Below are 16,134 nucleotides of genomic sequence, written 5' to 3'. Positions count from 1 at the left end.
CCTGACCAGATGTTCTTAAGAAAAAACCTTCAGACTAATCACATGCCTCACAACATTTTCAGTGGAGAGCACCGAACACAGACATGGGCCTGTCAGATAAGTTAGCTGTATCTCTAGCCGATTGATCCTTTCACTCTTCTTTTGTTAAAAACCTGTAGATTTCATTTCAGAAGGAAAAAAGGCAATTTGAAATCCTCTCCAGATGTCAAGGATTTTTGTTGTCTCTCCGCCCCCCCCCCCCAATTCATGTTCTGAAATTAGACGTGAAAATAAGACAGAGAGAATTTTTTTTCAGGAGCACCTTTTAAAGATATGAGGGATCTAAATTTAAAACCTTTGTGAAATAAAAGGTGGCTGGAGGGAATGTGCAAGAATAGTCAGTTACTGCTGGCATGTTTACAAGCTTTGAAAGTTCTTCACATCTAGCTCAGTGAGAACGGTTAACAGCAGCTCTACCTCACACTAAGGTTTTATGGGATTAATGAAGTCTTTATTAAACCAAATACCTGCAGTTTCTGTTATTGCCAACGCAGCTACAAAACCTTCACACTTATCCATACATGGTAAAGAGTAAAATTGGAGCGCAGCAAAAAAGACTGACCATTTTGCCTTTCCATTCTTGTGATCGTCACTATTTCTTATAAGGAAATGGATTTATTTCTGCCGACAGTGTTTAAGATGAAAATTGTTTGTTTGGTTTTTTAACAGCCATAGATTTCTGGCATGCATCCAACCATGTAGGAAAGAAGATTTTGTGGAAGATAAACTGACTACCACAGGAATAATTTTGGAGATTATGTTATCTGATTTACCTAAAGATGATTTATCTCCAGAACAAGTCTGGTGTAAACTGAAAAAAACTTCTGCTACCTGGTCATCCTATTTCAATGATTTGGAATCTTCATCTCACAGCCACCTGCAAATAATGGATCCAACTACAGGATCTGCCTACACACAAACTCAAGAGCCATAATGGCAAAAAGCGCTGCAACCTGATACCACACCCTGCCTCTCGCAAAATTTTGCAAGCGACCATGCAATACCTTTTCGCTCCAATGTTAAAAAGACAAGAAAGAAACATTAAAACACTGAAAGTTTCTTTCCTACGATCATCTTTAATTGTAACCTGGCTCTCTTTCTCCCACACACATAAGAAATACTTTTTTATTATAAGATTTAGAGAAATATTACAGATGAGAAATCTTTAACATTATGATTTCATCCCTCACAACAAATGTGAATGTAATTACTATATTACTTTGGATACAGATGTCTCCTCCACTTTTTAAAGACTGATTTAAAGATTTGTAAGGTTAAGGAGGTTAGACAGAATACATGTTCAGAAAAGCAAAATTTTTGTTGAAAAGTTGTGGCAGGTAGTTGGGCTTTTTTTAAAGGAAAGAATGTCATAACCTGAGTAAAACTTCAGTCCTTTAATAAGAATTACTTTTAGTCTATAATATTAAGAAAATTAACTACCTCCATTTAGCATATCATTTTTATGAAGAATACAAACTAACTAATTTTATTCACTATGAAAAAATGATATTTTCTAGTGCCTACAAGGTAGGATGGTATTGACATGTTTCACAGGTATAAAGCCAAACACTCCTGAAATATGCTACACATAGAATATTAGCCCTGAGCTTTGAAACCTTATAGCCTAAAGCTATAAGGTGAAAGTGATGCAAAGATTGTGCTGCATGTCACTCCCTCCTATTGGTTTGTTGTTGTGGTTTTGGGTTTTTTTCCCGAGGAACATTGTAACAATATCAAAGCCTTCATCCCTTGGGCAGAGCTGCGTTTGAAATAGCTCAAATAACAATTTTATAATCACACTTCAAAAACCTAAAATAAAATACACAGACCACAATGAAAAGCATAAAGACATCAGGGATGGTTACATGTAGGCTGCCAGGCGGTGCAGTGTCTGCCATGTCTTCAAGTTTAATGAACACACTGCCCTGGACGGCAGTAATGAAGGGTCTGGAGAGAAACAGGCAACCATTCCTTTACCTCTTCCTGTCTACGCAAAATCTATGGCTAATGTAACAAGTCACACAGTATATCTGACGTTACTGCTCTTGCTCAGTCACGAGGCTTTACCGTGTCAGCCACTTATAATAACTAGGCACCTCCTATAATGGCAATGTCATGACATTTCCATGATGACTTTGGCCTCAGCTTTGTAAATCCCACAAGATCAGGTTACAGATTGAGGACTTAGGAAATGAGTAAGAAAGCTCTAAAGGAGAAAAGCTGTGATTACATGCAAATATATTCATTAGAGAAGAGATTGAACAGAAACACAGCTTCAATATTTTTTTAATGAATTTTTAAACATACAAATGTGCTGCAGGTGTGCAATTTAATGTATTTGACCTTATAAGGAGTGGTTAACAACGTTTGCTACCAAAAAGTTTTCTTGACTACATTTTTTTTTATTTCTGTTTAAAAATGTTTACTTCAAACTCTCCAGCTATTTGAATTTTTATTATCACTTATTTCTTCTTTGACTATACTATTGGATGTCCAATATAGCTATCATTTGCACGTATTTAAGGTATACGAGAATCCTACCAGATACCCTGGGATAGCTGACAACCTCTGCATAGAACATACTATCAGCTGTGCCTGCTATATATATCTGTATGCATTTCCACCCATTTTTCACCTTGTAACATACATTTCTTTTTAATAGCACAGAATATATAGTCACAGAATAACTTCTTTCACATTTTTTCCCCAAAGAAAACATTTTAGCTTCAGGAAGAAGATGAATGCATTTTACTAAAGTAATTTCATATGTCTTCCTAAAACCTATGTCAATATCAATTTCTAGCCTGGGTTCAATAAATATGACAGCTTAATTAAAATATCTACAAAATGTGTTAAATTGGAAAAATAGTTCTAACGGATACTAAGCAAGATTTAAGGTTCCAAATTTCCTATGGGTCAGGAGATGCCCCATACACATAGACCTCATCCTGTCAGTATTTTTAATTATTTATTTTTATTTTTATATTAGGTTTAGATAGAAATAAATAAATGAAGAGAAGAAAATGTGTTATATTTTGGAATCAGTAAGAGAAACCCCTGACATTGAATGCTTCCTTAAAGACAATTAAGTAATGGTCACATTGTTTCAGTATCACTTCTATGCCACTTGGAAATGGAGAATTTTGAGCAGCAATATGCATTCCTCCCTCTACAAATGCACAACTAAAAGTGAGATCCTCCCAAAGAAGCAAGAATGTCAGCACTGATCTCTGCCTGATATTTGGCTTTCTGCTAATACCACCCCCCAAAAAAAAAATTTCTACTCAACTTTTCCTTTCTATTCAATCCTTACATACATATCAGAAATTACTTGACGAAAGAGGATTTCACATAAGGAGGAAAAATGCATCTTCAGGAAGATGCACTTTTTCTAAAGCACAGGACAAAATCTCCATCTGCCATTTTGGGGTACTATCCATTACTAAAATCAAACACTGCATGCTAAAACAGAAGCATATTTACCACAACCTAGCTGTTGAAATGTTCTCAAAATCTCTGTGCACACTTCAATGCTCTTTTCAGTGTATTTGTAATTAAAAAAAAAAAAAAAATCCTCTTACTTTTACAGACTCCAGTTCCACAAGGCACTTAAGGAAATGTTTTTCCAGTGATGCATTTATCCATAGAATTAAAAATATGCAAATATTTAAACCAGATTCCTATTTCTTCTATTCCTTATTTGTTAGCAGGAAAATTGCAGCCTTCTGATGGCAATTTTACTGTTTATTACCTTTTATTAAAAGTATGTTACACAAATGTAATACTTAAAACAATACCAATAATTACCCAGTCCACTAGTAAGTTCTGCTGCGGCATGTGTACCCTAAGTAAGTTCTTGAAACTTATTCTCTTTTTTCCTGAAGAATGATCAGGTAAAATCAGGATTTTATGGAGAGTAACTTACTGACTATAGCAGAACATGGTGAAGGGAAATAAATCAGAGATTAAAGCAAATGTTTGGGAAAACAAGCAAAAAACGTACAAACTGTTTAAATCACTAAGTCTTCAGCCTTTGGAGTTATGATGTTCAATATGCCTCAGAATCAAGCATGCTTTTTCCTGTAGCTAAGACAGAGCATTTCAGCAATGTTTTTATAGCAGTAACTGTATCTTTTAGGTCAACGTGGGTAAATACTTACATGCTTGTAATACCTCTCCATTTGGACTGGACTGTAACATACAGCTTTGGAAATCAGGCCAACTATGGCCCAGTATGTAATCCTACCATCCCAGAAGTGGAATAAGACTCAAGCTGGATAGAGAGAAGAAGTTGTCACAACTGCTCAAAACCTCAACTGCATAACAAGGCTTCCAGGAATCTATTCTAAAGATTTTTTGGAGGGTGGCGATTCTCCTTATTTGTCTTTACTTTTAAATCATTCATTCTCAAGTTCTGAAAAAGAAAAATTGGATTTAAGTTATAAGATAAATAATATTGGCCTCACATGACATAAAATGCTGAATCAGAACAGGCTGACTCTGACACCTCACAATTATACAAAAAGTTTTGTAGTATATCTTTGTCCTAGCAGATGTCAGATCATTATCATCCAACCTCCGCCAGTCAGATATATCTGGTATCAAGTATCAAGCCAGGGTAAGTACCATAACGTGGTCTCTCGGTAATTCAACTGAAGTGCCATAATGCAGTTATGTGTGATCCAGATCAAATTTATACTGCCAGGTTATTTGATAATACACAGATACAGCATTAGCGAACACAGAGCATGGGCTTCAAACAAGTTCAAGTATCAGGACCAATATATACTAGCTAGCTTTTACTCCATTCTTTGCAAATTCCTCTGGGTTTTTTGCTATCGTTAGCTGGAATTCTACTTGGGATTCACACTTAATATTTCATGGTGCACTTGGGCGTATGTCATCAGAGGGGTAATGTTCATAAATTATTTTTGAAATGTGCTCTGCCATTTTATTTTTATGTCTACTTCTGAAATTGTATGAAACCACACTGGTACATAAACTTAAATTAAAAGTAAACTGAAAATCTCCCAAAGATTTCCACCTTTTTTTTTTCCTCCATATGGAATCATTTTCCCTTATGTTCTTATCTATTTTTACCAGCCTTCATGCAGAGATCACACTAAGAAAGTACTCAATCCCCATTTTGCTGTTTTTGCTGACACAAACATTTGGAGAAAATGCTTTTTAAATTCTCCTGTTCCTTATACAAAGAAGATGGAGAGGAAGAGCCCTTGTTTTACAGAATCCTAGAAAATAACTTGAATTTTTCACAAGAGTTTCATGGAGATTATAGGGAGCAATCAGAAAAGACAAAATATTTGTCATTTGGAACTATCTAGATTGAAAAAAATATTCTGTTTATATTCCTCCTCAAAATGTATTTTCCACATGTTTGAAAAGTTAAAGCACTCTGAGGACTTGTTTTTGATCCAGATTAAATAGTTTTGTATCTTTCCAAAGCCAACCATTAAATGAAGTTGACTGGACAACTTTGTAAACTGTTCTATAAAAGGAAGATGAGAGCAACTATATTTTCAGTATTATGATTCCATCTTACATATGCAAACCTTTCCTTTCATTGTATATCAGAAGATTCAGACAATCAGATTACATATATTTTTCTGCACATTCAGTTTTGCATGCTCAATCATCTGTATATATACAGACACAAAAATCTCCAAGTTATATCAAGTGATATTACCCAGTCTTCAATTCACCTACTTAAAATAACCATTCTGCAAAGACATGTTCTATTAGAAAAGATTTTTCACTTCTCTGTGGTAGCTATCAATCAGACACAACACTTTGCAAATCTGAAAAAACTTTAAATAAAAAAAAAAAGGAATAGGAATATTCAATCTTCCAGTGCTGATCAATAGTTCTTAATCAAAATGTGACAGTCTGCAACCTGATATGAGGTGGAAAGATAAGATTATTGAGAAATGAGCACTAAATGCTGTTATCTGTAATATTGATACATCACATGTAATGCCTATGAAGCATGAGTAATGAGCTAAAAGCTACATAATAAAGTCTGCCTGTAGTAAGCCCTTCTTTTGCCATATTTTTACATATTTTACACTAGTACATTTTACATTAGTAACAATCTACTAATTTTACTTCCATACAAGGTCTTAAAGATAAAAGGAGTGTGATAATTTAAAAAAAAATATTAATTCAATTAAATTTCTAAGGGAAAGGTGAAAGACAAAGGGAGATGGAGACACACTGCTAATCACAGGTCTGCTTTGTAGTTCCTCAAGCTGTTCCAGGAGCTTTCCCTGCAGTACTGAAGACTGTCCAGCTATTTACAGTGCTGTCCTGAGCTACTCTCAGAAGTAGGAGGCTATCAGGGGCTAGGATCAGTTTCCTTTACCAAGGTTCAGGGAACAGTCAGAGAAGATGGGATGCGAAGTTCCATAATACTTATTCGGAGGATATAAACCCAGACCACTTTCAAGAGGCAGAGAGGAGAATTTTCAGCTACTTACAAGTTTTTTTCAACTTTTAAATAGAACCCAATTCCTGATTTATAAAAGAAAATTAATATTTAGACCTATTTATTTCTGGGTTTTGTAACGTTTCCTCTCCTTTCTCTTCTCTCACCTTTGTTTTCTTTTGGTACTAGTAAGAAACGATGGTCTTCACTTAAAGTGCAGTTCTGGGAATCAGGAATTTTTGGTGGTTTTTTTTTCCCAAAGACTTCCTGTGCAGCCACATACAAACATCTTAACTTCTACATCAGTTCTCATACCTGATAAAAGAACTTTACTTTTATATTTATCTACTTCATAGAGAGTTTTTTCTCTCCTTCTGCCTATGATTCTTGATTGCTGACAATTTTAATCCATTCATGTTGGTACAGTATTTGAAGACTTCAGGATGAAAGGTGCAAGCGAAATGTGAAGTATATTATTTTGTGGCAGAATGCTTTTATTAAAACATCATACAATGGTTTCAAATAAAGCCCTCTTTCCTACGACCTACGTTTAAGGTGCTTGTCTACTCCTGTACAGCAAGAGACAGGCTTTTCTCAAAGGCAAGTCATATGAGGATCCTGACTTTAGCTGATGCTGTCAGGCCTGAGAGGAGCTTCCCTCTCCAGTAATGGTAAAGGGAGCCCAGAGAGTTTACCTGCTGCCTTTGTGAATATCTTCCTTTGTTCTCTAGTCCCTAATATTAACTAACTCTGTGACTTACTTTGGCATCACTACCAACCTCTCAAAATGCCAAGAAAAGCAGACTAGCAAATGAAAGAGAAAATGGTGGTTGAGAAGTGTTCATTCCTTTTATTTACAGGGCTTTTCTAATGTTATAAGATACCACGATTTTTCAAGCTCATCTCTAATCTTGTTGGGGAAGATTTTCGAATGAAGCTGAATTAAAACAAGATCATAAACCATGTGGCTGTAGTTTAGAAGACAGCTGTTTTTCTACCATCCATTCTAGAGTTTTAGCTATGGCCCTATTCTAATTTTACTGCCTTCGTCAGATTGCCACTGTTCCCTGCTGCAGGCAACAACTGCTTCATCTACTCAGCAGGGCCTGAATTTCCAAACAAGATCCAGCCTCTAAGCAGAACAAACCATTCTAGCAATCATTCTAGAACTTAGCAGACATAGACCACTTGCTACCAGTTCCGGTTTATTGCTGAAGCGTCTCCTTTTATCGCTTCCCAAGGAATGCCTTCCATGGTTTAGCCCCTAAATGCTCTACCTTTCTTCTCCCTTGTTTAACATTGCTTCAAGAATCATGCCGGTAGTTATGAAATAATGAAGGACTCAGGGTCACATACATACCTGTTCCACAAGTACGGAACAAGTTGTCTAAAGGCAAGAAAATTCATTAACACCGTATACCTTATTCATTATAATCATCTAATTTGGAAAGTCTTTTCATGGGTAAATGGACCTGCGAAACAGATGAGAGATTACACATTTGCTAACATATTCATACAGTTGAGCCTCACACAAGAAGAAAGCAGGGCCAGCCTGCTGAGGCTAGTTTGTAGATTACCACAGACACAAAGATCTGGAAACAAATCCCACTGATTATGACAGCATATGTTTTGCCTATGGTGTAAACGATGCACATCTTTTACACAGACAGTTTTCAAGTATAGAACACAATCTCATGGTTTTGTAGAGGGTGGGGTTTTTTAAGTAATGCTAACTTATTCATGAAACATTTGTGATTGAACAGTAAACATATAACTTCTTCCTCTCCGATAGTTGCAAATCATTACTTTTTTAAATATAAGAACTACACCCATTTCTCTAAACATCTCTCAGACTGAGGATCAGTTATATCATGACTTGTGCTGTCTAGTGTCTTTTTTAACTGTATGGAGATATATACCCAGAATGTCATATGTATAACTTTACAGATAGTGACCTGTCTTTCCAGGAGCCTTTGTTCCCTTTCTCTGGATAAATTTTAGTACAATTTATGATGTTTTTCTCACTGTGGACATTGTAAAATATTGTTTGACTCCCACAAATGGCCAGAATTTTGACATCCAGCAAGCTTGGATGGCTGAAGAAACAAGGAAGGATGAGAAGACAGTTGTGGGGAGGGGGAACAGCAGGCTAGAAACATTGAAACTACCTGTCTCAGAATTGACAACTGGAGCTTTCTAGGATCAATGGCATTTGCACCTCATTCGGGGCAAAATTTTGGTACACTCTTCATCCAACAATACTTAGCATCCCACAGCTGAACTTGTTAATGAAATTCCCTCTCACAGTTAAAAATAAAAAACTAAAAAATACTGAATATGAATGTGGAAGAAAGGCAATTTGATGTTTGTAATTATCGAGGTAAACTCCACGACCTGCTGAATGTATGCAAAATGGACACTGGATGGTGCTTATAAAAGTGGCATGTGCGGAGAATAACAGCAAGTGTTGAGACTTCTTTCTGGTAGAGCAAGTCATCACACAGGGTCCCTACCATGAGCAACAAGGGGACTTCACTGAAAGGTAAGACTTTTGCCATTCACTTGCTGATAACTTTTATATTTCTTCAGGCTGAATTAGGAAGCAACTGAAATGTAACAGCTCTAGAAACTGAGGTCTTCCAGCCCCGTAGTCTTTCAGTAATGGTGAAACCTGCCTCCACCTCGAATGTTTAGTGTCCAAAGCTTGGAATTAGAAGGCAGCTTCATCCCTTTTTTACTCAGTCTTTTGTCTCCTAAGGCTACCTTTGCATTGGGCAGTGTCACAGAAAATTGGTTTGAGGGATGTGACAGCTGCACACGAAAGACTGGATCCAGATTGCTTTGCAACTCAGAAGGCAATGGCTAAAAGTCATTATCCACAAGTCTAGAAGTGATGTAGTAATTTTCATAACCATCTTCAACTTTCTAAGCCAACAAGTCTCAGGTTTTCTTATTCACAGAACTGTTCCTCAGAGTACTTTCCTAACTGCAGCATGCAGCATGTACCTTGTTCATGGGGGAGAAGGAAGTCTTACTGCAATATTGTGTAAATGCACTTTTCTTGAATTTAGAGCTAGAAAGAAACTTATCACATGATAACAATAGAAACAGCTCTGCTGATTTATGGAGTACACTTTAATTTAGTATTTAAAAGGAGTATAATGAAAGAATACAGGTAGCAGGCCAGTTTCCAGAATTAAAACTCTCAGAACACAGAACAGCGGTATGTTCTTTTACCAAATATTTGCTTTTAATTTTTTACATTGTTTTTCTGTGCATATTTTATTTCACCAAATAGAAAACTTGACTCTGCTAAGTTAATATTAAAAGTTTTAAACAGATGAGGTTTTGGGGTTTAGATAATGAGAAGTCCTCTATATCAGTTTCAGAAGTTCAGGAGAAAAGAAAAAAGTTCTCTCTGATTTCTTAGCAGTAGGCAATTTAGGGTTAAACTCTAAACAGCAAAGCAGCGCAGCTGCTGGAAACTTCTGAAGGAACTCCCAGGACAATCAAAACCTTAAGAGAGTGACCTAACCACCCTCCTGCAAAATTAATTTAAACTCCAAATGTTTGCAAAGAAAAAAGGACCTGTGGGACAAGAAGAAGGGAAAAAAAAAACCAAAACCAAAGAAAAAAAAAGCAATCTATTTTCCAAACTTATATATCTGTGCAAATATAATTATGTATCTATATTTACACTGTGAAGGATTTTGATTTTTTCCTTCCATTTATCACTATGTAATAAAGTCAGGCACAATATTAAGAGACTTTGGCATACAGTGTACGCTGCAACACAGGTTACCTTGTCTCCTCAAACTCTGTAGTAGGCTCTGCTATACAGTCAGGATGATGCAGAGGAGAAAGGATAACAGAATTACAGTGCTTCCCTCTTCCATTGATTTTCAGCAGCCAGTACAGGGGGTACTCTGAGCCATGTGACAGCACAGTCAAAATCACCCAGCATCTGACTCTGACAGCTACTTCTAAACATGCATACAAGTCAATGTGATTCCATTTTGATTTGTTTTAAACCTTAACAGCTTTGTTGCTGGTGGTCCTGGTGTCCAACATGCTCCTGACAAAGGAAGGAGTGACCTCCTTGCCAATCTGCCCCAATGGATCTGTCAATTGCCAAGTTTCCCTTGAGGAACTTTTTGACCGAGCAGTTAAACTTTCACACTACATCCACTTCCTCTCTTCAGAAATATTCAATGAATTTGTAAGTACTCTGCCTTTTCCTGAGAGCGAGAAAATACAAAAATGCAATTTAATACTTTTTAAGCACAAACATATGTTAACATATTAAATCCTTTGATAAGTAAATAAATATGACTGCTGCACAGTGATAGTCCCAATGGTGACCAAATCTGTGTATAGGGCTGACCATTGCTAAGATCCCCAACACTTCTATTAAAAGATAACATTTTCCCCATCATTCTTTATCTGTGGGACAAGTTTGTGTTTGCTGGGTGCCAGTTTCACTCTAAAGACTCACCATAAACTTTTGACCTTTACAGCATAAAAGGAGTGATAAAAGCAATGGAACAACAATTAGTTAATACAGTGTGTGAATTGAAGCTCTTCTTACTTATCTGTTTCAATAATGCCTGTCCTTGCTGATCTGCAGGATGAACGCTATGCTCAGGGCCGGGGTTTTATTACAAAAGCTGTTAATGGCTGCCACACTTCCTCCTTAACCACTCCTGAAGATAAGGAGCAAGCTCAGCAGATTCATGTAAGTCCCATTTCTAATGTCATTCAGTGTGAGACAGAGCAGGGGGAGGGGGGAAAGAGGGAAGGTTAAGGAACAGGGAGGCAACAGACAGAGAGGGAGGGAAATCAGCTCAATCAGAATAAGAAAGCCAGGAAGAGAAAAGCACCAAGAAGCCAAGAAAAGTTGATTTAACGTTTGCTGATACTAAGTTACACATGATACAGAACATATAAGTACTGGTACCTTTCATCTTCCTTTCCTTTTCCTGTACGTTACATTCAGTCATTGCATCTTATTTCCAATTACAATATAACCTCATGGAGCAATTCCCATTACCACATTGGTACAGCACTGAGAAAACTGCAAGCTTTGAACATTATCTTAAAACACCTTACAGACAATTATTTTATTAACAAAGATAAAAATGCATTTGCTATATAGTTAATATTGTATTTAGGCAGAGGTAAATAGTTTTCCAGTAACTGAAAACACTGACATTACTAAACAAATACTAAATAGATATTCTTGCTGTTACCAGTAGGCAAAAGTGGTCCCATCATCGAAAAAGAAAGACTCTAATGCTTGTAAAGAGAAACATACTACATATGCCAATTTAATAATTATAAACTTAAGGGAAGATGAAGATAGTCTTGTTCAGCTTATGATCACAGATACAATTTAAAAATACTGTGGAGGAAAAATAAGCACAGGTGTATGAATGGGGGTGTGCCAGGGAGAAATCGTTATCTGTTTCAAGGTGGTGATATACTTGCAATCGCAGTATCGCCATCTTCTCAGTATGTCATTCAGAAATTCTATTGTCATAGCCCTCAGTACATAACAAGTCTGTTTGTTCAGATCCAGTGCATCTAGCAAAAAAGAAATGGTTGAATACTACTATAACCATAAGCTTTATGAATTTTTATTGCCCATAAGAAACGACAATTTTTAAAACCTGGAAGCACCGTTGTTCAAAGGGAGAACAGATGAGTTACACAGAGGCAATAAAAGCTATTTAGTAGTTTACCATAACATGCACCTTCCATTCAGTACTAAACGTCTTTTAAAAAAATCATTGGATTTTCAGATTTTAATCAAAAATCAGAAAAGAAGTACTGTTTTTTTCACAGAGATGAAACACAGTTGTGCTTGCGAGTTTTTAATGTGGAGAGGGTTTAATGATATTTTCCATTACAATACTATAACTGCTTGTGCAAATATTGTAAAGCATGATTACAACAATGACAAACTTCAAAAATGCAATTGCACAGAGGCTATGACAGGGCTATACAGTGCATTCAGTGGTAGGTCCTGGAGTAAGTTCCATAAGTAATCACTATGTCTGAGGACATTGCTCTAAATGCCTCCTAATGCTGCCAGCATTTAGCCTTCCTATTTCAACTGCCTTTTCTTAATGTGGGTGTGCAGCATGAAGACTTACTGAATTTAGTACTGGGAGTGCTGCGCTCGTGGAATGATCCCCTGATCCATTTGGCCTCTGAAGTACAAAGAATCAAAGAAGCTCCAGACACCATTCTCTGGAAGGCTGTAGAGATCGAAGAACAAAACAAGCGGCTTCTAGAAGGAATGGAGAAAATAGTTGGGCGGGTAAGTATTAGGTCCTTAACATCCTTCCAGCCTGTTGCTGTAAGCAAGACACATACAGTGACAGGCGCTCCCTACCTGGAACAGGAAAGGAAACAGTAGATGTGAAGGGAAAAAAGGGAGCCAAGAGAGCTGAATCTGAAAATTTTTCAGCTTTCTTCTTTCAGCTTTCTTTTCTTCTGCTGTCTTGCAATTTCTAAAGAGAAAACATGATGTGACCGGTATAGCATAATCCAGAGTAATCCCAGTCCTGCTTCACGGGAAGGTGTAATCATCAGGACTGGTAATCGTCATTCTGTCTCTGAATATTTTGAATTTGCAATCCTGACTTTTTAAGGATGCTTCTGTGATTTTTCACATGCACATATTTATATGTATGTTTTAGCATATTTATATACATCTGTATACATATAGGTATTGTGTATAGTTTTCAGAAACAGACACTGTGTTTAAAACCATTCGGGAAGTCTGGGCTATAGCAAAGATGTGGCATACAGCAACGTAATCGTGGTATCTTGCATTTTTCACACCATACTGGTTCCTCTAAACTCCTGCTCTGACTTGATTCCCCCTACACTTGTAAGGTTAGACAAAGCTGTTGTCTGAAGAAAACCATACTCGAATACCCCTTGTTATCAGTAATTGACTGAAAACTTTCCTGAAAAAAATCAGCTCTAGCTTGTTTATTTTTAAAGGGGCCTCTGTTAGTCCCTGAATATATCATTCTGTCAGTGAGCTAGATGTTAACAAGGGGTTCTGATTTTACGGGCTTTTGCTTAGACTCTGAACAGTTGAACAGCATTAACAGTGTCACCATCACTGTATCCACCACTTTCCACCGATCACTCACGGTCTCTCTCTCTCTTTCTGTTAGGTGTCTCTACTCAAGAAACCTTAGCCCATCCAGGCCACAAATCCATTTATCAGTGTAATCAAATCCATCTCTATCCCATATCCACGTGTAAAAAGGGTGCAGGCAAGGATCCAAGATAACAGTACAAGTCAGGTGCTGCTACGGTTACCCTGTCACAACCTTCTCATTCTCATTATTTACAGAAGGAGGTTGAAGACAAGACTGACAAATTCATTAGTGTCAAACCACGTTTTTGAGTGAAAATAGGTCCATCTCTGATTTTGCCTGTTGCTTAAACTGAGTGACAGAGATCCCACAGATACTCTCCTATGTGCTTGTACAAAGTACAACTGGTAGGAAATAAGGACCATGCACAAGCACCAATAGGCACAGACTTCCTTCCTGCTATGAAAGGTAGATTCCTATCATATGAGAAAATTAATGATTGTCTCTTTCAAACAAGGAGACCTAAATGAATCTTCACCTCAGACACTAACTCACTATATGAGTTCCTACACATAGCTTTCTAACATTAGAGGTCACTGTATCACTCAGCATTTTTATTTTTTTTAATGGAATCTGAGATACAGTACATCTGAAGATGTACTGTTGAGAGATTCATCTGGTAATATGTTCTTGAAGCTGCCTGTATCGGTGAGATCACCTAAGAGATGGGCCGAGGAAAAGCGGGAGATACACACAGAAAAGTTCTAGGACAAGTGCTAACAAAGGTTTCAAGGTAGAGGGAACCAAAAAGAGATGTCACTGATGAGTCCATGCACAAAGGAAGGTTTGATTTCTCTGCAAAATCAGATTCCACTGAACATTGGTTAGTACACTAGTTCTCTTACAACACTACCAACACAGTTAAGCTTTTTACATATTTTAGGGAAATAAACTGAAAAATCTGACAAATTCATTCAAAATCTGCATGAAGATATAGAACATTGTACAGAATTGTGGGAATCATAACAGGAGACACTTTACAAGCCATACACTAGCAACTAGAATTCCTCAAGGCCGGTATTTTACGTGCTCCGTTTCACATCCAGTCAGATTCACTATCATTTACGACAGTATCATTTTGTGTCTTTAGGTTCATTCTGGTGAGATTGGAAATGAAATTTACTCTCAGTGGGAAGGCCTTCCATCCCTGCAACTCGCGGATGAGGACTCCAGACTCTTTGCCTTTTACAACCTGCTGCATTGCCTCCGCCGAGATTCCCACAAAATTGACAACTATCTCAAGCTTCTGAAGTGCCGCCTAATCCACGACAGCAATTGTTAGGCACTCACCGGCCCAATCACTTACTGAAAACATTCATCATGGTGTTCTTGTTGCTTTGCCACTTTTCATTGCAAACTTTATGAAACGTCACACTGTACAGTATCAGGATCATCAGTAACTTCCAGGCATGTCTGTGTGAATTCTGGCTGCAAGCGTTAGCACCATTTATCTTGGTGTTTTAAAATGTTATAAATTACTTGTATGACAAAAATACACTTTTCTGTCTAATCTCCTCCTGTAGTAGCATTTCAATAATAACCAGATCATGCAGATACAAATAAAAATATTATTAAATCAAAAAGCGCTTAACACTGAGTGGTATCATTGAATGAAAAATAGCTAGTATGGTTTATACCTTTAGCGGTAGCTTCTCTTTTTGGATATCAGTCTCTGGTTACTGATGACAGGATATCTTACTTCCAAAAAAAAAAGGGGGGGGGAACGGGGGAGGGACGACAGGACAAAAAGCAGATTTATCACCTATTACACTAAACTACCCTAAACTAAAAGTATGGCCTGAAAACCAATCTAACTGGATTGATGCTTTCACTCCGTACAAAAACTGTCTGAGTAGGGGAGAGAAAGGCAAGAAATCCATCCTGGCTAACACAGCCATTGATTCCCCATGCAGTCCATGGAGAGAGAAGAGACATCTGGAATTTTAAGGACAGAGATCCAGGTATATCTATGTCTCTACTATTTGGAGAAGAGGCATTTCCAAAGCAAGCTTCATTACGTTTGAGGTGACTATAAGAAGCCAAAGGAACCACTAGGTTTCAGTAGGTCCCAAGAGGAAATTCTGGGCATCCATATCATATCCACCCACGCTTCACATTCCTCACAAGCGATGCGGTGGTTGCAGTTGCTCAGAAAACTTTCAAGCTATAAAAGGGCATTAGCTGAGCTAGGGTGTCTGCTGTCCTAAACCCTAAGGGTCTCCATTCACTTTGGATTTAGTCACACTCAAAGTTTTTAGGGCACTCATTTCAAAACACTATGGTTACACATCGGAAAACTGGAGAGACCAAAACAATTGACTACTTTTGAAAAAAATCTGGCTTAAAGTTACACAGCAAGTAGGAAGCCAAATAGCAGCTGGAGCCATTGACCATATCTATACACGCTTTTTGTAAGCCATAAACAAACTCGGCCTTGGCATCACCATACAGCCTCAGCAAAGAGAAGCTTAAATT

At 37.3% G+C, this 16,134-nt stretch overlaps 1 protein-coding gene across 2 annotated transcripts; it reads left to right on the top strand.

Moving 5' to 3' along the window:
- Positions 1–8,679: 8,679 nt before the first annotated feature.
- PRL (prolactin) lies at positions 8,680–15,237 on the top strand. Of its 2 annotated transcripts, none has more exons than XM_009886839.1 (5): positions 8,680–9,023; positions 10,522–10,700; positions 11,109–11,216; positions 12,624–12,803; positions 14,750–15,237. In XM_009886839.1, the coding sequence occupies exons 1-5, from the start codon at positions 8,996–8,998 to the stop codon at positions 14,939–14,941; spliced, it is 687 nt and encodes a 228-aa protein (XP_009885141.1). In that variant the 5' UTR covers positions 8,680–8,995; the 3' UTR covers positions 14,942–15,237. The 2 variants fall into 2 exon arrangements, with proteins under 2 accessions (XP_009885141.1, XP_009885142.1); XM_009886840.1 differs by lacking the exon at positions 8,680–9,023 and adding an exon at positions 10,416–10,435 and having other exon boundaries at positions 10,520–10,700; positions 14,750–15,224.
- The last annotated feature ends 897 nt before the right edge of the window (positions 15,238–16,134 follow it).

The sequence above is a fragment of the Charadrius vociferus genome, unplaced genomic scaffold, assembly GCF_000708025.1.
Source record: "Charadrius vociferus isolate BGI_N301 unplaced genomic scaffold, ASM70802v2 scaffold536, whole genome shotgun sequence".
In the NCBI taxonomy this organism is placed as follows: domain Eukaryota; kingdom Metazoa; phylum Chordata; class Aves; order Charadriiformes; family Charadriidae; genus Charadrius; species Charadrius vociferus.
Note: the sequence above shows the minus strand (reverse complement) of the source record. Positions and strands in the feature narration are given on the sequence as shown.